Source organism: Tyto alba, unplaced genomic scaffold, assembly GCF_018691265.1.
Source record: "Tyto alba isolate M040663 unplaced genomic scaffold, T.alba_DEE_v4.0 Super-Scaffold_48, whole genome shotgun sequence".
NCBI lineage: Eukaryota > Metazoa > Chordata > Aves > Strigiformes > Tytonidae > Tyto > Tyto alba.
In genome coordinates, this window is record NW_024881324.1 from 2,423,585 (window position 1) to 2,451,003 (window position 27,419).

Genomic DNA, 27,419 nt, shown 5'->3' on the forward strand with positions numbered 1-27,419 from the left:
GTTTACGCCATCGACGGGGGCTTCTGCCACGTCCTGATTTCCAGACGCTCGGGGACAATAGTGACAAGCCTCCCCGTTTCTTCGGGCTGTGCAGTCGCCTTGTCCTCGCTGCGCAGGTGTGGCCGATCGCATGGATGTGCCATGCCTGCTCCCTTGCTGTGTCACCTCCGGGTGCCACACGGAGAGGAAAGCCACTTCTCGTCCGCAGCTTCTCCACTTCCCTTCTTCTTGGGGAAGAGAGGTAATTCTTGTTATTTCTTCTTCCTTTTGGGGTAGAAAAGAAACTGGCTTCTCTTAGGCAGGTAGCTGCCTCTTGCTTGCCCTGCAGGAGGAAAGAGCAGCATGTGTGCAGAGAGGGAGGGTTTTACTGCCCAAAAGAGATGGAGCTTTCAGCTGGTTGTGGGGAAGGAAGGGGAAATGGCGGGAAGCACACCCAGCCCTTCTCCCACTGCTCTGCTGTAACCTCCGTTTGCTGCACGAAGCGCCAGTTTCCTCCCGTAAGACGCGCGAGGATCGTTTTTAACAAGCCGCCAGTACACCGAAGGGTCCACCCTCTGTTCTCAGCTTGCTTCCCCTGCAGAACTCCGCACGCCACGCGACGGAAGAGCCGCGGGATCACCGCCCCGGCGTCTCGGGGAGCTGGTGCTGCGCGAGCCCCCGGCGCGGCCCTGCCCCTCTGCAGCCCGGCCCCCGGCTTCGGGCTGCGAGGAGCAAACGCTGGCGCCGGCTGGGAAGGGCGATGAGGCTTTGCTGCAAGACCAGCAACGCTGCCTGGGACCGGACGGCACGGCATGCAAGCCAAGATTTCCCAACCTTCCTCACAAGGACCAGCTTTGTGCTGGATTTCCCCTCACAGCCGCAAAGCCGCGTGAGCAAAGCCGCAGTTGGGGGTCACTAAACTGATGTCTTCCCTGAAAAAGCCCAAAGCTGAGCTAGGTGAGCAGGAAACACTCACCTAGTCGATACGGAAAGACACGGTCCAGTAGAACAGCACAAATGAGTGAGCAGGCTAGGGGAGAGCCGTGCCACAGAGCAATTTGGGGAGGCAGAAATATGGCAGCGTTTGGTTGTGTGACAACAGAGATTGCAAGTGGAGGGGCAGGAGACAGGAACTGCGCTGAAATAGCTGGTATTGCCAGAGGCTGAAGCAGACTTGCGGTAAAAATAGCACTTCCCAGTAATGTAAATCAGTACTGCAGTATCCAGTGACAACAAACCTCCTAAAAGCAAGCGCCTTCCTTACAGCTGAGCTCGTTACACGGAGTTGCTAATGTAGTGACAGTCAGTGTCAACTCTGTGTAAATGGCAACCGACCACGAGGAGGAAAAACTAGTATTTGCTCTTAAAATCCGAAAGAGCTCTTACCTATTCCGCTGTTGGAATTAATTCTCAGAAAGACACCACCACTTCTGATCAGACACTAGACTGGGGGTGGGCTGCTAAAAGCTATTTTTTAATATGGTAATATCAAAATGCCCTACAGCACGGCTGTTCTCTACCACTGATAGCAACAACACTGTAGCACTCTTCATTTTCTAAATAAATAAATGGCATGCTGGAAAACAGCATTCGCTTTTCTCAAGGAGCAACTTGCTTCCTTCAGGTTCCTTGTATATTGTGTATTAATTCTGAAGTGACAGCAACTAGAAGTAAGAAACACCTATTAGTACACCATATCTGCAGTCAGACAACGAACCATAACTTTTACAGAATATTCTTGAAATTATTCACATGTAGAAAGAGCTTGTAAAGTGCATTTAAAAAAACGAAACAAAAACAACAAAAAAAAAAAACAAAACCAACTTTGTGGCTTCTCTTTGAGAAACTGTACCAGAGGCTGAGTAATTCACAGAACAATGAGATTAGGCAGATATTTAGGCTCAACCCCCTTTTATCCTGGACTAACGCTACTCGAATCAAAGCTTTTCAGCATCTTCACTCCTTCTGCTCAAAACCTGGCTGCAACAGTCTCAAGTCTCTGATTTTCCACTGGAGTCTTTGCATACTCTGCTCAACATTAGTCACTTCTTGGTCATTACACCTTTCGTCTTCCTTCATCTGGAAGAGCAAAAACTACCAAAAAAAGGATCTTGTAAAAAAACTATGAGATGTGAAGCCCTCTCTTCCTCCTCCTCGGTGAACCGGTCTCTCTTAAGACTAGTTGCAACCATCCATCAAAATAACTCACAAAGAGTAGCACATGAGCAGAGCTGCGGAGCAGCAGTCTGCAGAGCAGGGGCTGGTACTCGGCACAAAACCCACACAAGAAGACAGACACGGCAGTGTTCGCTTCCCGTTTGCACTGCTGATTTTCTCACATCAGTGTTATGACTCTGCATGTTTGTAGCTTAACACACAAACCCAAAAATACCCTGCAAGCTGGAAGACACAAAGAGAATCAGACACTACACTGTGACTTCCGTTGAGAAATTCTGTAGTGGTTTGACCAGACATTTCAGCACAAATAGCAACAGGAGGTACGTGTTGCCCTCATGTAATTACATCCTGCTACAGTCACAAACTCAGTGCTAATTGTGCTCAGACAGTCAATGAACTCAAAAATCCTAGGCTATTTTCAATAATAGAAAAATGAGTAGAATTCACTGACCTCTATCCGCTTTGAAAGTTGGTGGGTTTTTTTTCTTTCTATCCCAGGCAACTGGAAGTAAAAAGAAGAGAAATGGCCTGGCCTTTTTTTTGTTCAGGAATCAGGGGAAGTTGACCACAACTTCCCCACACCATGGCCAAGACCCAGGTGATGCTGGATTCAAAGATCTGACTTTCTAAACTGCCACATTTTCAGACTTCAGTTCATATATTAGCACTTGGCTTGCATATACATTTAAAAATGGTGGCAGTTCTTTAAATGACTATATAAAAGCAGATATAAAAGCAGAGTAAAATCATTTAAGAGCTGACAAGCTAGTATTTCCTTTAGGAATGAGGTCCACATCGAAACAGCCTGTCAGTGAGCATTTGGTTTTGGGAAGCGAGGAAGAGGGTACAGAAGGTATCTCTCCTGCAACCTTTTAAGCTGTTACCTCCCACAAGCCATTTGCATGGGAATGTCTGGAAGAGAAAGCAGATTCAGTTATAACATCCTGACTTTGGAAAACTTTCAGCTCCCATTTGCAGCTCCAAAATAGTCTACTTAGAGAAGACAGCAAGCATCCGTAACACTGCACTTCAATCAGAGGCTGGCCTGCCTTCAACAGTAGAACACAGACCAGAAAACATGAAACTCAAATGCCATGGTATTTTTAACACTGCACAAAACAAACAAAAATTAACAAATAGAGCATTTGTTCCTAACAAAAAGCCGTATGGCTTAAGATAAAAGGAGTTCTCCTAATGCTAACCAAATTGTTTAGCCTGCCAAAAATTATTAAAAGGAAAAAAAGAAAGAGAAGAAGAAAACATTGGAATCGGATATCCAAAGTGTCTGAGGTTTGAAAATCTGGAAACTATAAACGTGAATATCCTAAGACAGGTCATTCTGTGTGGGCAAGTATAGATCTTGTTTTTAAAAACTGCACGGCCAGCTGGGAATCCAGGCATGGAACCGTTCACCAGTCCTGCGTGCTCTGCCTCGGCGAGAGCACCTTACCTCACTTCTCAACAATTCCTCTGAGGCCGGAGCAGCACTGACCGTCTCCAGAGGGAGTCATCTGTCCAGCCCAGCAATGCTAGCAGGAGTTAGGAGCATGCAGCAAGAGAGATCCAGCATTTATTTCGGATTTCTGGAACTGAGCTCAAGCAGTTGAGTTAAAGCCACATCCATGAGCAATGGATACCACAGAGGGCTGCAATGCAAGAGCAAACTATCTGAAAGCTCCTGCAAATTCTCAAGGACTGTACACGTCACTGAGGAAAGACGGAATGGAGGATTACTCTCCGGAACACTGTCAGGCAAACAAACCCAGACAGATGCAGTTTAAAGTGACTGTTTGTTGGTGGCTTCTTTTTTAGTATATGCGTTTTATGCAGACTCACAAAGTGTTATGGAAAAATAGGGTGAACAGGTATTTGTCTATTGTTTTTCCTCATGAACATCTGTTTTCTAAACTCCCAAGAGCGGCAGGGTGTCAGGCATTTTGACCCTGCTTGGCACACCCACCCAAAAAACAGTATTTGTTAGAACACGCTGGTCAAAGAAGAGTCAAGGGGAAACTGCAAGACACGTAACACAAGGATAGTCCAGGAACGCTGGTATGGACAGTAGATATTTCAAGCAGCTATGCCTAAAGTTTAGTCTGTACAGGTCCAGAACCTGGTAACCCTTAACAGCTACAAAATACTTCTAGTGTTCTACAACCTGTGCTGCAGAAGGAAGGGCAGCAGGTCTTAACAGCCTCAAACGCCCTCAGTCTGTGCAGCAGGCGTGAAAATAAATCTCTTGTGTGGATCAGGGGAGGGACTTGAGCCACAGTTCACACCAGTGCCCCTCCTGCCAGGAGACACAAATGGATGCTGGCCAGGCTGCAGAGCTCAGGCCTGCCCGGACGTGCGGCACGGACACGTACGAGGTGGGCTCTGCTTCCCACGGCTCGGTGGATTTGGAAGCTTGGCGACACGCTGCCGTGACGGGGGGCGGCTCTCCCCTGGCACCGAATCCCGGCCCGCGCCACTCGCAGCAACAGCCAGCTGCCAACGCGCACGGTAGCGGCAGCTTCGTGTAAATGGCGCAGAGCACACCTAAATTACACCACCCTTTAGCTTCTCACGCATGAACTTGTCCTTGAGAACCTGTCCCCGTTCTGCCTGTCTCTCACCTCCCGCTCAAGGCACTACGATCAGCGGAGCTGCAGGCACAGCTGCTGGCCAGTGCTGCTCTAGATGCTCTCACGCTGCCCACACACCCTCCAGCCACTTGGCACAGCGTCCTGGTTTAGGCCCAGAGGGCAACTGAGCACCATGCAGCCGCTCCCCCCCTCCCTCCCTCCCTCCCCCATCAGAGGTGGGGGGAGAATATGGAGCAGGAATGGCTCAAAGAATCCATCTAAGGACTCGGAGGAGTCACTCCCCCATTATGGTTACAGGCAAAAGACAGACTCGTTTGGGGAAGGAAAAAAAGAAAATAGCACTTTACTTCAAACGCTAACAAAAACAACACATAAGGTGGGACAGTGAGAAGCGCCACCGCATCCAAAAAAACCTCCCCCCCAGCCCTCCCCTCTCCCCGGGCTCAGCTCTGCTCCTGATCTCTCTCCCTCCTCCCCCAGCAGCGTAGGGGCAGGGGATGGGGGTTACAGCCAGCTCACCGCTCCTTCCTTCTGGGGAGGGGGTGGTGAACACCGCCTATCCCTCCCCTGCTCCCCAGGGCTCCCCTCCCTCTCACTGCAGACAGGCCTCCACGAACCTTCTCTGCAGTGAGTCCTCCCCACGGGATGCAGCCGTTCCCGAGCCGCTCTGGCGTGGGTCACCCCCCCTGTGTTGCAGTCCTCCCAGCGCCGAACTACAACAGTGGGGGCTGCTTCTCCCCTCAGAGTCCCGGCCTCCTTTCAGTGCAGCCTCCTGTCCTGGCGTGGGCTCCTCCACAGGCTTCAGGCCGGCCTCTGCTCCACCAGTGACCTCCATGGGAGGCAGGGGGGTGGCCCTGCCGTCTCCCCACGGGATACAGGGGTCTCTGCTCTGGCACACCTCCCCCACATCCTCCTCCTTCCTTCCACTGACCTGAGTGTTCGTCCTTCTCCTAACTCCTCCTCACAAGTCCCAACCCCCTCTCAGGTTCCCCTTCTTAATTACGTTATGGCAGAGGCGCAGCCACCGTCGCTAATTGGCTCGGCCCTGGCCAGAGGTGGGGTGACTTGGAGCCGGGGGAGCTTCGGGAAGCTTCTCACAGGGGCCACCGCTGTAGCCCCCCTGCCCCGCTACCAAAAGACCACACCACCGAAACCCAGCACGCACAGCGAGCTGAACCGGCCATCCTGCCGCCCCCGGGGCCCCACACCACCCACCAAAAGGGGAGTGGTGAAAGGGCCGTCCCCACTCCAGCAGCAAACCCCAGGAAGCAGCATCCTTCCCACGGCTCGCCTCCCGGGAATCCGCCTCCCGCACCCCGCTGCCAGGAGGGACACCACTGCTATGCCCCGCGGGCCCAGTGCTGAGAGATGCCAAAATGATGTAACTGTAACACCTTTCAGTGTATTCCTTCTCCGGTTCTAAATAACTTGGGACACATTCAATTTGAAAGGTAATAAAAAGGCAGGAGGGAATAGAGCTTTGCTTCAGCACAGCTGTGTATCCCAAGGCTCAAATCATAACACTTTTAAATCTTCCTTTCTTCCTGCCCTAGACAACAAAGGAATCATCAGGCTCCTCATCCAATTTAACTTGAGGTAATTTGAGCGCATTTTTCCCTTCACCTTCATATGATAAGCAGTACGTAGCATGAGTGCAATTTTAGTATTCCAATTCAATAACTGCAACTATCACTTTGGTCAACAGACTCAAGATAACAGTCCCAGCGCTAGTGCTTACCTTGTTCTAGATGACTAGCATTCTGTGGTTGTCTTCAAAGCCAGCACCCCCAAGGACAAAATCTGATATTGCAGTCACTACTTTTCATGAATTCATCACGTCCATCAGCTAGTAAAATGCATCTCCAATTCTAAGAAAACACTGGAGAAATGAAAACCCCAAATGCGCTTGTGTGTAAATAAGAGTGCTCACTCAGGGACCAAGTCCTAAGAAACAAAGCTCGTAATCTTCTCAAAACCACTTTTCTGCTATAAGGAAATAACCCCTTGCAAGCTCTATGTGAAGGAATGTCAGCACCTAAGCCTTGCCAGGCTTTCCCCTACCCTTCCACGTGCACGCGTGCGCACAGAGGCCCGGCAGTGAGGTCCATGGTGACAGCAACGTACCGTCCGCCTGTGTGCTGGTCCCCAAAGCAAAGCCCAGCTGTGCCACCACCAGCCAACACTTTCTGAGCCACCTCCCGTGGGCAGCATCGCCACCGACCCACGGTGGCTGCAGAGCGGTCAGAGCCCTGCTGTGGACGGAACTGAATCCTGTAGGGAGGAAATAAAAGCGTCGCAACCACGTCCCACACACAGCAGCGTGAGACAAATTTTAAAATTTCAGCCCGAGTAGGGTCTTTGCAGTTCAAAAAGGACAGACATCCCCTAGCCTGCCTTCATTCCCAAACTCCAGCCATCTGCCCCTTTGCACACAATGAATCCCATTCTAGGAAATTCTCTAATACAAGGACTCAGTATCTGAAGGGACAGGGCTTCCACCGCTACCCCAAAAGCTTACCTGACAGTGTCACAACATCTTGCTTGGCATGCAATTCCACTCCCTTACGTGGACATGTATCATTCCCAGCCATCCTCCCCCAGAACAAATTAAAACCCTACCTCTGAGTTCTGTTGAAACAGCTTTTTCTGACACGGAGTTTTGTTTCTTTCTACATCCCACTCAAGAATGTCACAAGCACTTCCTCCCCTATCTCAGTTTTCAGGTATATCATCCAACATGTCAGTCACTGCACTTCTGACTCTTCTTCTCTTCGCTTGCCCCTCCATGTCTGAGGAGCAGGAGACCAAATGCACCACTGCAGGTCAACTCCTAACAGAAAATCTCTCATCTTTCTGGACCACCCTGCAAAGTCACTTCCTGGCCTAAGTCCCACCAATCTCTTTTCCCTGCTGTTCTAGCGCATCTATTAACCACTTAAATTACTCACCACTCTGCTTACTTTACAGACCTTCATCACAGGCGGTATTACTATTGTGGGTATTTGCATCCTTGCATCTCAACCCACATTTCAAATTGGATTTTATTTTCATTCCGTATTTCCAATCCCACTCAGTCCTACTGCAGCGAGGGAGACAATTCTGCAACCACAAAGTAGGTAACTCATCCTACTTACACAACTGGCTGCAGGGAACTCTGGCAAAACAATACAGGTGCTGGAATTTCAAGAACTGAGGCACTTTTGTTCTCAAATTTGTTAGGTAACAGAGGAAAGAGACATTTTTAGAAAACTGTCATCTCTCATGTGCCTTCATGATAAGCTCAGTTCTGACCTTTTGTGACTTGGCAAGACCCGACCTGAACTATGCAAAATACTTTGCATGGCACTTCCTTGCTAACAGAAAATGGAATGTCCAAACTTAATAGAATGTTTTTGTAACAGAAGTACAATAAATTTTCTCTTGTATTTCAAATCTTCAGGGCACAGAGACTGAAAGTAAGACTGAAGTACCAACTGAAGAGAGTACTGATTAAACATGCCAGCAGTGCTTTATTCCTATTACTGTAAAGAAGCCTTGAACTCTTTGTAAAAGATGAATGCTTTTGGTTTGAAGTCATTTGCTTTGAATTTACTTTTTGAAGTGGTGGGGTGAGGTGCCAGGGGAAGAAAAATGAGGAAGAGGTTCAGTACGCGCAAGAGCTTCAGCAGTCCGCACGGTGCGACAAACAGGACGATGCTTAAGGGACGTGGATGCTGCTGCTCACACTGCCAGCAGTGCTGGGAGGGTGAGGGAAGGAAGCCCTTCCACTCCCTCCCGGGTTCTTCCACCTGCCTCTTTCTTCAGTTCCTGAAATTCTCGGATGCGTTGAGTGCCCAGGGCCCAGAGAACTGCCTTTGGAGCCTCACAGTGTGCTGCGGCAGGCCTGGAGAGAACAGCTCTGGGGAGACAGAGCGGGCAAGCACGGAGGTGAACGTGATGCTGACTGCAGCACAGCAACCCACGGGCCACATGTCCACAGGGAGTCAAGCAGAAAGCGCAGGTCCTTGAACCCGGAGCCCCAGTCACAGGTCTGCTGTAACTGCAGAGGGTGTGGAGAAGGGGAGAGAACCCGTTTGCTTCCTGGGATCTGAACAAAATGGTTTCAATCCATCTGTTCGCATGCTGACAGGACTCTGCCCTCGTCTTGAGTGCATTAAACAGAGGCAAGCCTGTTTACTTTCTTGATGTAGTAACACCTCAAAGGGAGAAGAAACCAGAAATCTTCTGAGGACTAGAGAATGCTTTCTTCAGCCTCTTAACTTTAAAACAGCCAGAGTTGGGAAGGGAATCTGATGTTCCTGGTATCTATTAGAACCACAGATGAAAAGGGGAAAAGAGAAGCGAAGTTGTAAGTGGTAAGCCTTAGTTGTACAAAAACCTGGTCCTTCCAGTCATGAAAATTGTTCACTGACTATTCCCCAAACTCCTGCAAACCCGCATGTATATACAAACCTCAAAAATGAGAAACCTCAGACTGTTTTATAAAAAGGTCATCATAAAGGACAATAGTAACCAGATGATCAGTGCCACAGTAGTGAAAGAAGAAATGTCACCAAAGCAAACCAATGGAACAAGTAAAACTTCCCTAGAAAATTGTATGAATGCTGACTGGAGCCTCAGAAGCAATGACAATGATTTTTGCAGACTCACGGAGAAAACTAAACATCTGAGTAGAAAGAAAGAGCATTTAGAAAGACAAATACCATCACCGAACTACAGTAAATGATAAGAATAGTTTAAAATAGGCAATTTGTAAGCACACTGACAGTTTTGCTTAACTCAGTGTATTAGGAGAGGCAGTGAGACTAAGGAATGGCCTATACAACATTAAGTGTAAGTACAAACCCCTTTTAAGTAGTGCTAATAATTTTGCATTTACCCAATGTATTTCTGGCTCACGCTTAAGACCTTGATTTCTCCACTTGCCAGGGTCCCAGATTTACCTTTTAGTTCCTAATTACTCTCTTGAAAACTACTTTCTCTTTTATAACTTAGTTCCTTATGATTGTCTATACAATGCTTTCTGTAATGAAAACCTGCTTCTCAGACGGGTCAGATGATTTGAACCCACGAAGCCATTCTGATGCTTTTTTTTAAACAAATGGCCCCCATTTCCCATACCCCTCTACCACCTTCTCTGCTTTGACTGTTTAATAAACAAAGCAGGTACTATTTTAAGAACAAGAGTAGCCACTGTCGCACCAGCGTCTAGAGGCTACAATTCCAAAGCCTGAGAGAAACAGTTCACTCCCTTCAGCAGCTTCCTTGCTGTTCGCCCCAGACCAGACACAATGAACCACTAACTCAGGTCACCGCTGTACTGGCCAGTGTCTGCTTTATGTATATATGGCACACTCAGAAAATGAAATCTCTCATGTAGGCATCCATTACCCCTACTCCTATTTCATTGATTTTGCTCTCATCCGTGCCATTTCTGTCAGTGAGAAACAGGAGCTGGGGGGGAAAAAAAAAAAAAGTAATCAACATCGCCATTGCCTTCATCATCCTATTTTAATGTTTCTTCTTTTTAGCACTTTTTAAGTACTTTTCCAGTTAACTTTTCTTACTCCTTTACTGAACCTCCCCAAAGAAGCACAGATACATAACAAAGTTGTTGTAACAGATGTCAATTGCATCTAACATCTCTTTCCAACGGAACTAAATTTATTCTTTAGTTATGAAGCTAATGAGTAGTTAGTGCCTGAGCAAAAACAGCCACCACTCTTGCTACTTCTGTCTGTCTTGGGATTTTGTTTTCTTTTCAGTAGCAGAACTCCAAAGGAAGTAACTCACTGGAGCTGTTTTACCTATTCACTATTCAAAACTTCTGTCAAGCTAAAAAATCCCATGAAACCACAGCAATGGCATTTTTAGAGCACCTGCCCAATCTTAAATCGAAAATCTCACTAGAGGAGGTGGCCAGACATTGGTTAGCCAGACCTGAATAAAGCCTTCTACATCTGTTCATCGCAGCACCTGGCTAATTCAATAAAGGCAGAAAAATCTAGCAGCTCACATTAATGTTCAGAGTTTGAATAAAGCCAGGATTTGTCTCTGGGACAAACACTGTCCTCAGAAATCAAAAGCTTCTCTTAAAAAATGATATAAAGAGCTGCATGTGTCATAAAGGAAAAAGCTGTAGAGCAGTACTAAATAAAAGCAAGCACACCACAACAAAATTTTATTTCCCTAAGAAATACTGTCTTCTAGCATTTTCTGTATTATCTATAGTGGAAAAGAAGAAATAATATCTCAGGATGCACATTTAATGTAATTTTTTTCTTTCATAACTCTTTACACTGCACTTCTTTCCCTGGATATATTTCAGATAAATGCCTGCTCATAACTAGCTCACAGCTGCAGTGCACCTCATAAAACACTTCTGAATGGAAGAGCATTCTTAAAATTTGCAGCTCTTGGCTCCAGCCACTTGTGAGACAATAAATGCTGATTGTTTCTCCTTCAGTGACTTGTGGTTTTTAAAACAGGATAATCACAGTGACCGACCCAGTACTGCCACAGGAGGGACTAAATATTTTCTTTATTTCATCACACAGTAATCTGACTGAACGCAATACTGAGATTTTCCTCATTCTGCCTTTTCAGGCCAGGTTTCTCAAGACGGTCTCATACCAACACAAGCAGAGTAACGGATGGGGCCGGCTGTCTCTGGGTGGTGAAGTTTTGAGCCTTTTACCCAATGTCAGCCAAACACGACAGCCCAAGATGTGCAGAAAGGAGGTTCCTTCCAAGCAGACTAAAAACCGGCTTTGGGCTAGGAGAGGGAGCCAGGCAGCAGCTGGCGGCGGGACGGCGCAGCCCTTTCCTGGCTCTGTCCCTCGGAGCTTGGGCATCACCTGGACTGTGGCTTCTGCGAATTCAAGATATGCAAACCCAGCTCAGCCCTACTGCCAGACCTCTTTCTTGGACCTGGGGAGATGCTGTCATCCAGCGGCTCTGAACTCCAAGCACTCACTGAAAAGAAACCCATGGAGCCGCAAACAGCAGCAGCTGACAGGCAAAAAGGGCCACCGCCAGGTGATTTCGATGAGCTTTTGTGAAAAGCTTTCAAGGAAGGGCAGTTATTTTTTTTCTGCAGCAGAGCAGAGCAGAGGAGGGCAGAGCAGAGCAGAGCAGGGCAGGGCAGGGCAGGGCAGGGCAGGGCAGGGCAGCAGACAGGAATGCAATGCAAGAGATTGCCCTGGAGCAAATCCACCCTTGTGCGGTCCAGGGGTAACACATCCTCGGTCCAGGGGTAACACATCCTCGGGCAGGACGGCACACCAACAGTTTTGTCACAGCCATACAGAGGAACCCCTTCCACCCTCCTCCTTTGGTGGAGGGGGGGTCTGACGGGATTACGATGAGCGCGCAGCAACACCAGCGCCTGCACGAGCCCACGCCTCCCACGGAGACGAGGTTCTCCCCACCCCTGCACACAAGCACGTGCTCTTCCCCCTCGCAGGAGCTTCCCAAAAGCTGTCGGCCCCACGAGGTTGCCATTCTCCCAACAAACTGACCGGCCGGTCTCTACCCCTGCGTGCCGCAGTGCTGCTGCCAGATCCAGAGCCAACCTTCCCTCCGCCTCACGCTGAACACTGCCTTTCCTCGCGGCTGCGGTTTATGAGAAGGGGAAAGCGCCTGGGAGTATCTTGGAAGGAGTGGGGACACAAAGATAAATGACAGAGGAAGTCCTTGTCTGTATGGTTTTTGTCACAAGGCAAAAGCAGTTAGTAGTACGAGGAGCATCAGATCCCAACGGCAGCAGAGTCAGCAGTTCTGCCTCCCGGAAGATGGGAGAGCGGGGTTGTTCTTGATGTCAAGATCTTGACATATTTTGCCACATGATATAAACAAAAAAAAAAATCTGCAAGTGATGAGCAATCTTTTAACCTCATAATGCCCTTTCTTCCCATTCAACAGGATGCCTCTTACATTCCAAAGCTCTTAAGTTTTGAGGTTGCTTTCCTCCTTTTTCTAACCAATGCAAACATAATCATACTCTTGATTCTAATCCATCCCAATAACAGTTACTCTTTTACTAGGTGACTGGACAGAACTGATTTAGTTCTTGAATTGAATGGAGATTAAATTAAGTGATTATTTCATGATAGGTATTAACACAATTCATTAAAAAAGAACTTCTGTAAAGTTTAGTACCATAATTAATAGAACTATGACTATGCCACTTAGGTTTGCAAAAGTATTCAAAAGTACTTAAACGCTTGAACAGAACTCTACATTTCTATAAAGTGCTAATCCCAAAAGTAATCAAGTGAACTGTCAAACAGAACATCATGAAAATTTCTGTTCCTTCGACTGGCTTAGTTCTGTTTACCTAATTGTGGGAAAATTTCCACCCTTCAATCATCAGCCCACCAGGACATCCTATAACACCTCCTCCCCACAAAAGCTGTTTGTTACTCAGCACACATCTCCTTTCTGCTTTTATTGTTTCCATCTCGTTCCAACTTCTCCTTTGGTCTCCCTGCTCTCTGAGAACAGAGGAGGAAACTATAGGACCTAGTAGTGATATTGCTACCTAAAGATGGAAAATGAGAGAAGTAGGGAGAAATTAAGACATAATTAAAAATAAGAAGTGAGGACCTCTATCCAGCAGAATAGAGACATGAAAGAACTGCAACACTCTTTCTCAGGGGCACTTCAATGCACGTAACTGTGATGCCTTCATTCCAGCCATGCCCTGTTACAATAAACATAACTGACTCAGCTGCAGATGTCCTCTGGACATTTACCTCTGACACTGAGCACATTTTCAGCAGGGGACTTCTCAGTCAGATTGAAATACAGAGGCGAGATGATGGGACCCTTTTCCACAACAGACTCCCAAAGGGTTTCCTGCCTGCCACCACAGCCACCTGTCCCACTTGCCCCTCTCACGGCCTCTGGTCTCCAGGTTTGTTTATCAAGAGATGACTGCTACCTCAAGCATCAGATGTCTCCAGTTTCTCATTTAAACAGAAAGGGGCAATGGCGGGGTGGTGACACAGGGACGGGACAACATAACTGTGGGGTTATTTGTTGGCTGCCTTTTTTCAGAAACAGTACCATGTCTTGAGGAGTCTGGCAGAATACCCTGATCAGATGTGGCCACATTCTGTAACCTCATTCTCCATTTCTGTTTTGTCAATTTACATTTAGGAAAGGAATTATTTGCTAAAGTGGAAACAGACAACAGATCAGCTGCCATGTCCCATTCTGCCCGAATTCTGAGACAGATGCATGTTGCTGCTTTTCTCAGCCAAGTCACGAAGACCTCCAAACAACCCCTCCTCTGGCAGTGGTAAAGCTGTGAGGCTCATCAGGAACATGGGCTCCACTCACACGCCACAGCTGGCAGAACTACTACGCTTTAAGAAGTTACCGCCTCCCACCAGGATGCAGTAATTGTCCAAAAGACCACTAAATAGAACAGCTTAATTCTCACTGCCCTCCCCATTAAGCTTAAAACCCCAAAGACACTTGAAACTCATCTGTTTTACTTTGCCACTGAGCCTTGCTAAGAGCACGCCCGGCAGCCGGCCATTATGGCCCAGCTGATGGGCAGAGGATCACCCCTGCAATTCCTTCTGACCGCGTAACCATCCACAGCCACGTTGTTTCTGCTCTGAGCAGAAACTAGCCCCCATCTGGTAAAATACCATTGCCAGTTCATAAACTTGGTCCTGTAAGTAGCCTGGCTGGACTGTTACATGCTCCCTTCAGCGCTTCCAGCACTGGGGTCTCTTCTCTGATGTGCTTTTAGACCGAGAAGCAGGCACAGGGAGTTCAGAGGAAACACTTCCAGCAGCTCGTTCCAGAGAAGGTGATACACTTTCATAAGTCACTCTCACAGTAGGAACAACCCCGTTAATGCTGAGAGACCATCAAGTCAACTCTGGATTGCACGGTGCTAGAAAGTATACCTGCAACATCTGTAAAACTGCAATATAACCTGAAAAGAGTACTACCGTGCATTTGCATGAACGCACTCCAACTGCAGCGAAGCAGCGTGAGCTGCGTATTGTCTCCTCAGTCCCCAGACCCATCAGATCTTCAATGCCACTTCAAGAGTAGAACCAGAGAGGGGAATGCATTCTGGAAAACCTGCGGGCACAGCTGATAAGCGGGGTGGCTATCGCTGGACCTGGCTCTGATGGCAAGGGAATGAGAGCTTTTATGCTATTTTCTCTTGACTAAACTCAGCACTCTCTTGCCAAGTAGTTTTAGATGAGAATTCTACAGTTCTGTGCTAAATGCTTTACAAAGAAACTGTTGTGAAGAACAAAGGGGTTTTTTTCTCCTTTTGCTAAACAGCATATACAGGAAATTGGAAAACTGAAACTCGAGACCCCAGAGAGGAGCTAAGGAAAAGCAAAACACTATCTGGCAGTAGCTATCATAATATGGCATTATGGTATTATGATTCAGAGATGAAAAACATAGAAGGAAAAAAGTCAAACCAGAGTATAAAGAAGGTCTAGTAGTTAAATTGCCTTCTGAATATTACAGGTACAGAATCTTCCAGGGGAGCGTGTGCATGAAAAAATACCCCAATATTTTGGAAGTACATCCTGACTCATTCTGTACCAAAGGGATTCCCAATCAGAAAAATGCCTTAACCATCAAGGCAAATTTCTGAACATTCCCTCCACAACATTTCAAGCTAGAAAAGAACTTAAAGTAGCTAGTGTAAGCATCTCCAAGCCAAATAAGTAAAGGGAACAATGTCAACAAAGGACACAATTGCTTTGGATTGGGGGCGGTGGGGAGTGCTTGTTTGTTTTGACCAAAGTAAAAATTATCCCAGCAAGTTTACAAGCAATGAAAGAGAAGTAATTTCAAAAGCAATGAAAGAGAAGACAGTTAGAGTCACAAATGATCACAGCACTCCATGAACTGAATTTGCTGCTGTACTATTTCCACAGGCCAGTGCACTGATGCACCACAGTGAAAATTTTCTCTCTTAAAAAGCTTTACAAGCTGCCTTTGCAATGTGGAAAACTTAAGTGTCATCGCTGAGATACCCAGTAAACAGTATGAAAAGATAATCTAGTTTAATGCCCCAACAGTGGGCACAAGATTGAAGCTTTCTGTCCCACACTTGTTTAGAGAGGGTTTCGAGTCATGACTGTAAACGTCTCATTTGAGCTTTTTTAAATTTTACAGGCTTCAACACAAAAATAAAGACCGATGTCATTTGCTACATACATACTAATGTATTATGATAAAGTGATGAGTAGACATGTGAGAAAAAGTGATGAGATAATACGTGAGTTACACTGACAGAGTTATTTGCTGCAGGCTCAAAGTATTTGCTTCCTCTTTATTACTTTTGATATGCAAAATCCCTTTAGTCCATTTATAAATACTGGTATAGCACAGCCTGAGTTGGACTACAATACGTTGCTAATGGCAACAGCAGTCCTTTCACATGTTTATTTTACTAAAACGTGTTTCACCTTGGAAATGTCCAGCTGGACTTGGACAGTGGGTCAGACCTGCGAGGTGCCTTCAGCAGTGCTGTGCCAGCTCCTACTGACAGAGAAGCCACTCCGTCAGCTGCTGTATTTTCGAGAAAAATTTAGAAAGATGGCATTGCCCTTCCCAGAAAAGTATTCCCACACTACAGGGAGATTTACCTACACACACGCGCGCACACTTACTTGTTTTATGTGAGACAAACACCATACCTCATTCCTTCTGTGGACCTATTCTGGTAGTTACGGTAGAGCTGGGGAACACCTAACATAGCCTCGGTGAACACTGCGAGGAAGCCCAGCGTTTCCACAAAGAGAGACGAGTCAAGCCAGAGGTAAGTGATGTAACCGGTCACACCAGTGAAGGTCAGGACACACTGCACGTAGTCTGTAAACTTGCTCCAATGCCAAAAATAGTTCAAGTCAAAATCTGCAACAGAATAGGAAGGGAAGAAGAATAAAATATGTTTTCCCAACTGGGCTCAAAGTTAATCAGGGTGGAATTGAGAACTGGGAAGCAGGAGAGCGCCACAGTCAGTCTTTGGAGATAGGGGAAGGTAGAAAATGAGGGAAAGGATTAAAAAAATAAAACCAAGCCAAACCAAAAAAACACCATCAAATTCAAAACCAGCATGAAAAATAAAAAATAGGAGTCTTGATTTGGAAAACATTTAGGGGGGGGAGTGGGGGGGGGATGTTGAATAAAGAAACAAGAAAACAAAGACTTGCAAACCACCGAAACATTTACAAAGATGACTTTTAAAGAGAAAGCACTGCCCTTCCGCTGTCAAACATGAAGAACTCCGGATAGGACTCTAGCAGAGTTGGCACGGGAAGTGTTTCACAAAAAAAACTTCACAAATACTAAGTTCAGGCCCCAAGCACATCGATGCAAGCGCTCTCTCTCTCAGGTCATTATCCCTACCTTCAAACTGCCTCAATCCACGGTGCTGAGGAGGTCACCTACAGTCCACGGCTCTGTTCCCTGGTGCGGTGCAATGCGCGCTGCCGTCTGCAGTCGGCCCAGCTTTACCGAGACAGGGGCAAGACTGTGACAAGGACTGCCCCTGGGACGGGGCGCCTGCAGACATCTCCACTTTTCACCCCAAGGGCAACATGCGCTTCGCTCTTGCCTTTGACAGCGAGCGCAGGGCGCATCCCCCGTTTCTACATCCATCAGAACAAAACGTTGTAACCACAAAACACAATATCCTCTCGAGAGAGAAGGAGAGAAAGAACCAACCAACCATGGCAATTGCTTGGCACATTAACAGCATTACCGCTGGAAGACATGTAGCTGTCTTACTGATGAATAATAAAATATACAACCCCATTACCATTAACTGTGTATCAAAATAACAATATAATTTTGAATAAGAACTCTGAAATAACTATTCGTTAGCAGGTGCTGTTCATGTCTACCTTTCTTAAAAGCACTGGAAATTAAAAATACCTACCTCAGACCGACTGGATTCTGTTAATTATCAAGGTGATGAACCTAAGAGGGTTATTACAACCATCTCAAATATGTGCCACACACCGGCACATCACTAAAAGAGTTCTGTCGCTGCCTCCTCAGCAGAAGTACAGAATGCTACAAAAACGTCCTGCCGTTAACTCAGGCAAGGAAGACGACCTCCACTGATTAACACCACCAACAAATTCAGTGAAATGGGAATACAGGCACTTAGCTACCTATAGATGACAAATCATAGTTTCATTTTCTGAAACTTTTCACGTTTTCATATCATTATTAGTCTGGCCCTCAGGCGCTCTTTATTAACTGGTCTCCCCTTTTCAGTACTTGGCAAGCCCAAGCCTCAAGACAACTGACTGCATCCAGCTGAACCATTTCACTTTGCCACACAAAGAGGAAGGCAAAACCGGCCAGGAGCCATACCCAACCTGTAGCATTGCCGACCATCGCCCAGAAATGTATTAAATAATCTGTGGCAAAGCCACTGCTAATGTAACGTTGACCTTCGCTATTCTATGGCAGTGGCTTCTCAGCCTCAGAAGTCAGGGACACAAGAATAAATAAAAGGTTGACCCAGTGCTGGCACAGCCCACGCAGCACGTGAGCGTCATGCATTTCCGGAGCTTTATGAAGGCTTTCCTTTTTGAAGGAAGAACAAAAGAGAACAAAGCAGAAAAAGGAAGGCACAAAGCAACCACAATGGCAGGAAAAACATCCAATTTAATTTACCATTACTGCATTTTTTGGAGAGGAGCAGAGTCAGCAAGAACCTCTGGCAAAGCAGAAGGAATAAGAGACACCCAAATCTCCCATTCCTTTCACTTTGCCTGACCTACATCTGCACAACATAAAATAGCAAGAGGTATAACAGAATAAATTCACGCTAATTTTGCCAGCTTCATGAGCAAGACCCAACCCAACAAATCTGACACTACACAATTGTTAGATTCTCAAGAGATACGCTCTGGGACAGAGGCATTTGGCCTTACAATGCGGACAGAATAAGGAACAGCAGAAGGGGATGAAAGGAAACATAAAGTTGGTAAGGTTTCAGAACATTTAAAAACTCAACATCCATTCTGGAAAAGGAGAATTACTGATAACTTTTGAGTAAGACGGAACTCCTACTTTTACCAGATGATTTCTTTAAATCTTCTGAGCTGTTCTCGTATAGCCTTTAGTTTCCTCACAGACATCCAAAGCCCCAGCTTTCAATCCTCAAAAAGGTAAGAGTTTCGTTTTAATTCAGAGCTCTCGCATCCGAACAGGCTGGGTGCAAAACTTGTATTTACTTTCCAGCAAGGGTCATTCAACTTTGATACAGTCTTCAACAGATACCAATACCTGAAAAATAGCAACTGCAGGCAAGAACACAACAAGCATGCTCTTCCAGACAGTTCCATCCTTAGAAGAGACCATCTTTGCTCTGAAGATAACTATATAGTCATTACACCTCGAATCCTGGGCTTGACAGTGTTTAGTTTGGCTCTGGCTGCCGTGCCGCCTCGGGCACGCAGGACCCTCGGCCCCTCACTCCTTAAACCCTCCCACCAGCTCTCAGGGTTGCCCAGTACACACCTGTGTTTCTCCTCCTGCGTCCTCCACGTGCTCAGCGATCCTTTTTGAAATACCCATCCCGATACACCAAATCCTTACTTCCCCAAGTTCACGTTCATAATAGAAATGAAAGAGCTAAATCTACGTGGGGGTGCAGAAGTTTCAGAAGTTCACTGAACAAAAAAAGTCAATGTTCACACAGCTACCGTGAGGCCAGCTACAAAATCCATGCTAACACTTGAACAGGCAGTTACCTCCTGCTATGCCAGCTGCTCATGTGCATATTCAGTACTACTGCACCGAAGTCTACTGCTATTCACGTAAGTACTAATGTCCCTGAACCTAGTATTAGGCAGCCAAGAAATCTGGTAATGATGATAATTTACTCATCATCTTTTGTCTGAAAATCTTAAGTATTATTTCTGTTATAATAACATACATAGATGAGAAAACTATCATGTGAAACAGGACTTTGGCTGAAGCAGGAGACTTAATTACTAGCACAGGAAAGAGACTGAGATTCTCTTTTGCTCAAAACTATCATGATGCTATATAGTCTCCATTTCACTATACCAGGTTATGAGTAAGTTCTAGTTTCTGCTATAAATTTTGCTTGGTAATGATTTCCTGAAAGAAAGAAAGAAAGTCAAAATGAGATAAGAACAATCATAACCTTGGTAATAGCCTTAGAGAAAAACATCTGAATCATCTTAAGAACAACCTGACACATAGTCACTAATTGCTCTACTTAGCAGATGCATTTTTCCAAATGCAGAAGTCTATTTTAGAACACTACACATAACCAAATTCTGCATTGCCAACTCCTTCCAGGAAGAAGCAGAAGAATGACTGAACTTAAAGGAAAAAATAATAATAATAAAAAAAGGTAGAGAAAGGCACACCTGACCTTTCACATGGGTCACAGTTTCTCTGGCCCTTACCTGAACTGATGAACTGTTTTGCCACAAGACTGCTTCTTTTCAACCAAGGCTGAAGTTTATCTTCTGTGACAAATGGTTTCAAAAATTCAGAGGGAAATAAAAAACACACATACCAATCACTTCAACGTTTGGAAATAAACCGTGATTCATTTTTCCAGGTGGCTCCTCTCTCAAGGGGGGCCAAACATACTAGTTCTGTAATAGGAGCTCTATACTTTCAAAGAAAAAAATGTTGGTTGTGCTGAGTACTGTGACAGGTATATGCAAAAAAGGCTTTTAAATGCTTAAAAACAAAAGGGAACTGTTTCTTCCAGGGAAAAAAAAAAAAAAAAAAAAAAAGAGTAGTTTGAAAACCAGAACAAAATCTGCATGTGTGTGCACACCAGCCCTGTCCCCTTCCATACAGAACTATCTGCAGCAGAGGGGACAGGCAGATGTAGCTGCAGCTGTCCCAAGAAGACAGCCAGAGAAGATCAGTCAGTGCCCTGAGCCATGCCATCTGAGGTGCAGAACTGAAAAAAGTTATAAATATTATTGCAAACATTCACATTTGAAGAAAATTATGAATAAAGACGTTATTTGGATTTTTGCCCTCCCAGCAAACATCATGCCTCTTCTCTAAAAGGACAAAACAAGAAATTCCACTGCACCACAATTTGTTTCTATCAAACATTTTAAAAACTGACCAAGTTAAATCTGGATGCATAACTTTCTACTCCCTGCAATGGGACAGCACTGCTTGCACAGCTCACTCCATTCACTAGCTCCCCAGCCTGCCCAGAGAGAAATCCATGACTCGAGTTTGTAACCATACACAGTTGATGCAGTTCACGTGGTAACTCCCAGTCACTGACGTCCTGGATTGAGCTGAACTGGCATTACTGTATCTTATTACCCCATGCCTGAGCTCTTTAATCCACTCAGTGAGTTGCATTTTAAACATGTTAATCCGTTAATAGATGAGAGACTTATGTTGGAAAATCCTGTTGATGCTGGAGGAAAGAGCAGCTCAGCAGGTTCTTTGTGCACTGACTGGAGAAAAGTCTACACAGCTTGAGGGCAAAGACGAGATTCAAAGACCTCCTCTGGGAGGCACACTGCCTGTCAGATACGAAAAATGTAAAGCAGGCAGAGACAACATTGCAAATAACCATGGTCAGCACTAGTCAGGCCAAAATGCAAGTAGTAAATTCAAGATTCTGGTGTGGGATAGATGCCAAGTGACACAAAGAAGACTCCACGGTATCAACTTTCACTTGAGGATGACACAGAGGTCCAAACAGTTACATTATTTTTAGTCAAGAAGCATTTTATACCAAGTCAGCTATCATGCTAGCTCCTTTTGGGAAAGTGAAGCAAAGACTTTGACATCCTAAAAATTATTTACTGTAGTTCTCAATTTCTCTTGCTAGTTGCATCTCATTTGTGCCTTGACCTTTCTAATTCTGTACCTACATCCCTGCAGTACATCCACTCACACTCGCCTTCAGTCATCTGACCCAGTTCCCACTTTTTGTTTGGTTCCTTCTTGCATTTGAGGTCAATGAAGATCCTACAATTTACATTCCCTGTCTTTGCGAGGTGGGAGAGTTTGCATTTGAGCCCTTTGTATAGCTTCACCAAGGAAATAAACTCTTTCATTCTCATGAAGGCTACTGGTTTTATTGTCCTGTGTTCCCTCCCGCTCTTTATAAACACCATCAATTCACAGCCATTCACCCAAATTGCCTCCCATAATCAAACCCTCGACCTCCTGTATGAAAAACACTGCTCACTAACTCCTTCCAAGAGCATGCTGGACAATCTCCACTCCCGAGTGCCTTTCTAAACAGACACCTGGGCATTTAATCCTGCTCCCTCCAGGTTACAGCTAAGTCCTGTGCTTTGGGACGCTGCAGTGCTGTTCAAAGAACCTCTGATTTCCATCACCTCACTCCGGAGCACAGTGGCTGCCCTCCTGGCCTGACTGTTCCTGTCACAGCCTACTTCTGCACATGATCAAAGGAGTCCAGCCCGATCCCTTAACAACACTGGAATCCAAAACCTGAGGGCTTAGATGCTGTGAAAGAGCCTGATAATGGTAATTCAGCCAACCTGGAGCAGTTAGAAAACGCAGTCGTGGCTGGGAATTTCAGGTTATTATCCATGTTCCTTTTACTGTAAAACGTACACACAGTTCAAGGGTGCAGGAGCTGGAACCCACAACTCTGCCCTGCCTGTGGGTCTTAACCACTGGACTACAGCAGCAGACTCCCCCTCACTTGCTCTTCTGCTTGTCTCCAGAAGCTCGTGGTCCCTGCTGGGAAAGGGGTTCATCTCAGAGCAGCAGGCAAATACGACACCCCTCCTCATCCCAGCCTGGCAACGAGGGGCAACTCTTCGGATAGTTGGAACATGCAGACTTGTTTCCCCAGGCTGACAAGAGAAATTAGCTCAGACCTCCCACACCTTGAGTGAGTGCTCTAAGCTACACACAGGCACTGCACTCGGCAGCAGCACCTTAAAAGAAGCAAATTTTGCCACATCCTCTGAAGAGGACTTGGGAGGCACCTGCCACAGGAGGTGAGGCCCGGGCAGTGGATTCTGAAAAGGAGACTTTTACACTTGCAGTCCTCCGGCTGCCGCAAATCCTCAGGCATTTGCCTCAGGCGTTATCTGTCTCCCTGGCAATCCTGATTTCAGATGCCAACAGCAGCAGGATTACAGAGAAGCACGCTGGCTAGCACTCCCCACCTTGATCATTCTGAGCAGCTCCCAGCCAGCACGAAGGTTTCACCAATCCTCTGTTCCAAAATTCCTGAGTAACCCACAGGGCACCCAGGAAATAACTGGGGTAACAAGAGCAGGAATGCTCTGCGTGACTGTTACCAGGTGATCCGTAACTTCTCTCACTCTCATCAAGTACATATCCAGCTAGGCACTTTCATCTTTCCTTCCAGAAAGAAGGAAGGAGGCAGTATTAGAGACAGACAGTAAGAACTGATACATTTAGATTTTTCTTTTTTCCTTTTTTAAGAAGTGATAGAAACCTGCAAGATGCTGACTGAAGCCAGCATTTCTTTTACACTCACTGGGACTGAGAAGGGACTTGTTATGTTTCATTCATGGTGCAAAAGAAACGAGAGTTCAGCACCAAAACTTTCTGGCTCTAATCCAAACCACTCTCCTTTTGAAAAAAAATAAGGAATCCACCACCTTGCATAGTCTATAAAGATGCTAACATCACCATTATCACCACCTCCATTCCTCCAGGCCTGTGACCAAGGCATTTCTGCATCTCTGTGTAGTTGTACGTATCTGCACAGCCCTGTCAGCACAGGACCTGAGCATCTCTCCATATGCCTTTGCCTTACAACATTCCTGTCTGCAGCCTGCTGTCATCTGGCCTTCACACTGGGTACTACTCAAACACCATCACTTCTTCCTCTGAGTATCACCCCGGCCTATACTAAACAAATTACTGTCACTGAATAAAATCTGGTTTTGACATCCCTTGGCCCATACAGTGCCTCTCCTTGGCCACATCTAGACTGATGTCAGAGTTTCAATAGAGCAAATTCTCTTAGTATTTGACTGTTCTTAAAGCCCCAGCACAAAGTCCTTTTAACAAAACATAACCAGTAGATTATCATGTGAGAGGGGAAAAATGTCAAATCTTAACTGTGAAGAAAAAGGCTGAAAGCCTGACCCAAATAAACCTTGAAGATTCCTACAAAAACCTTTGTTTGTCAAAGCTCACTGGAGGTTTTGGTACTTGGTGGAGGACTGCTGAACACCTGAGATTAGAAGCTCAAGTCTGATGAAACCTCCTCTACATCAACATTATCCCTGTCTCTCAGTCATCTGCTCTAGTTTGAAGGCAAGTACTTGCTTTGGGTTTCTTTGCCTCATATTATGTGGTGTCATCAGCTTCTAAAATTTTTTACACTGGGTCTCTGATTTGTCACATCAGGTTTGTGTTTTTTCACCACTATCAAGGTTATTACCCCCTTTTCTTCCTCCTTCTCAAAAAAGTTGTACATAAGTGGGCTGAAATGTTTCCAGCACTGTGACCCCCCTCAGGGCTTCTCACTCATCTTCCATACTGCACCCCAGCATAAAGTACCTCCAAGCATCAGCCACTGCTTTGCCCTCCCCTTTCAGGTCTTATGAGGTCCACCCTACCTCCTCACCAAAGGGAATTAGTAATTGCAGGATTAAGAGACACATGTTAGTTACAACTACTTTAAAAAAAAAAAAAAAAATCAACACACAAATACACTGGAATATATAAAAAAGTCAAACAATCCACACTTTTATTTCATAACACCATGCCTTTCCCATTAATTTGCTACATTCCTGATTTTACAGCCTGTGGTTTAAGGGAAACCTTTGAGTAACACTTAGCACAGTGGTCTTGACCAGAGATAATTATCAATAACAGCTGTACTGACCATTCTGTGAGCCTTAAAGAACAGCAATTAAACAGTTACACTTAGTCTGAAAGTTTTACCCCTGCTGCTAACAATACACAGGACAAGTAAGAACAAAAACCTAAACCAAAATATTCATACCCTGGGCACCTCCTGTGCAGCTGACAGCCTTTGCTGTGCTATCTGCAGTGTAATTTGCTTTGTACACAGCTTTAGTTTATGGGAGTCTCACAGTAAAGAAAAAAAAAACATAGAGAAAAATGTAGTTATATAAACTCACAAAATCACGTTGAACTTTAACTCATCCTTGACATTTTCCATTGTCTTACAAAAGAATGCAGAATTGTTTACATCACTTGCACTGCACTGTTACCAGACCTGCCAAAATTTTCATTTTTGAGTGTGTTTATATATGAAAAAAATATGAAGGCAAGCAGGGGAGAATGAAGTTTTTTTGTTCTTTACAGAGGAAGTTTTAGCAAGTATGATATCTGTGAACAAGGCTCCAACTGTTGGGCTCAGAGACTGCTGGCAAATGCCAGCTGAGCTGGGAAATGCACATGGAGCAATAGCGCTCAGCCCAGCCACCTCTGCACATCACTGCAGAACGAGCGTAACCAATTTTGGGTGAGCCAGAAGCAAACTCCTTCTCCGCTCCCCCCAGAAAAGCCTGCAGAAGTGTACTCTGGTCTAGTCTCTTCCACCGCAAGGAAGTTTCTTGGAGTTCTCCAGATGGCTGACGCTTTCAAGGAGATCTTGCAGGGGGGTACATTTGCAACCCCCTACCAATTTACCTTGTGCAACATATGCCATCTAAACTCTTGTCTTCTTCCCAAGTCCAGCTGAAAGAAAACACCAGGTCCGTACTCCTAGAGCAGGCCACTAAGATTAGAAAACAGACAGACAACCACCACCACAGATACATACCAATATTACTACTAGGGCAAAGCACTTCAGTGAAGCCTAAATATATCTAAATCAATGTAGTTACATGTCTGTATTTCCTCTGTAAAGATTGGCCTCCTCAGTAACATCACTACTGAAATTATCTACTCCGCCACTGCGACTTTTGCCTGTTCAGTAGAGAAGTCATCTCTCCTCTTTCTACTCCAATGTATTGACTGTTCTGAGTCACTGTCTCCATGAGAATGTCTCAACAGCTGGCAAAAGCAGCTATTAGCTGACTTTCAAGATGACTGATGAAGGAGAACAGTCTAATAACTAGGCAGATCATGGGGCTAGGAAAGCCACTGGAATGAAGTAGCTGTGGCCCAGAAGAATTAGTGCTACTAAAAACAGGCTATGTATTTGAGAAGTGGAGTGAAAGCAGCATAGACAGCTTTAGAAACCATGTGAAACTGAGAGACCATGGACTTCAGGGGGAACTCCTCCTCTCAAGGTACAGCACGGGAATGAAATGGGAAGCCCAACAGAGTTTTAATGACTCCGGTTGGTCAATGCTTTCACTACAAACACTCCTGATTCTGCCCACCTCCTATGCCAAGACTGTCAGAAATCCCAAAGCAGGGCAAACTAAAGAAGTAAATCCCCCAACCCCTCACCTGCAAGCACAGCTCTGAAGTAAGGCCTTTGCTTCCAACTGCGCTAATGACAGAGACGGCAGATTAGAGCCAAGCTCACTCTTCTCTTGGCTAGATATGCCTTCCTACGCTAACCATAGAAAGAGACTTCTTTTTCTGACAGCAAGCTAAGCAGGGATGACGAGAATGTCACAGCAATAAGAACGAGTGGTACCAAGTTACTATTTTTACAATCGTTTTAACAATATTTTACACTAACCTCAGCATGGTTTACCTAAGCTATCACCCACAGCCCTACCAGGCAGTACACAAAGGCCTCCAGACAAAAGACTAACGTGGAATAAGTAAAGCACTGCAGAGCAAGCAGCCTTGGCTTCAAATTCTTGTAGTTGGAATTATAAACTCTCTATGAAAACAGTTTAATTTATTTTGAATAGTACTGAAACTTATTCTTTGAAGTTTCAGTCTCAGAAGATATCTAGACGACTATATTAGAAAAAATATGCACTTATCATACTCCTTCTCATTCAAAGATTGCAATTAAAGAGATGAATACAAGTTCCTCTAAACATTACAAAACCAAGCTGTGCCTTAGCTGAGGTGCAGGCTGCCTCAGATGCTACCCTGCCAGGGATTACAATGACAAGTTGCATGTATAACACAGCAAGTTACTCCCAGAAACTCTGGAAGTAACTGTCAGATAATACTTCACCCTTCTTTTGAACTGCAGATCTCTGAGGAAAAAAGCTGAATAAGCAGTAGTTTGCCTAAATATAAATTATCTCTTTTTCAGCCTTCTCTGAGCTTGGCATACCTGAGACCCTATCTTCTCTATTGTGAAGACAACACAAAAAGAAAGCATTTATGTGATTTTTTTTTTTTTAAGATACTTTAGTCAGGCACTCATACATGCATGTGCAAGTATGTATACAACACAAAGCTAAATGCCCTTCCTAACAATATAAACTCCTCTCCTCATTTAGGATTTTTGGGGGGAAAGGTTCAATCCTTGTTTCCTTGGTAACCCACTACCAGCCAAGACAAATTCTAGCCCTAAAACTGGCCCTACTAATTTAGCATCCAAACAGAATAATGCCTTGTGCAGCTGCCTCCTTTGCTGAAATAATGTCATGTGGCCTGGTGAACACCTCTTGGCAATTGCTTCAGTTAACCTCAGAATGACCTATTTCAGTATCGATAGTTTAACACTTCAAAATCATCGCAGGTAGGAAATTGTAGGAAGCTTTCTGCTCTTCTTTTCACTTGCCT

General features: G+C 45.4%; 1 protein-coding gene across 2 annotated transcripts in view; it reads right to left on the minus strand.

The window, feature by feature from the left end:
• Positions 1-27,419, minus strand: part of SLC66A2 (solute carrier family 66 member 2) — a 67,177-nt gene that overhangs the window by 6,045 nt on the left and 33,713 nt on the right. For both annotated transcript variants that reach the window (XM_032998842.2, XM_032998841.2), the window contains one exon: positions 16,436-16,652. In XM_032998842.2, the coding sequence (XP_032854733.1) occupies positions 16,436-16,652 (217 nt within the window). The remainder of the gene's footprint in view (positions 1-16,435; positions 16,653-27,419) is intronic.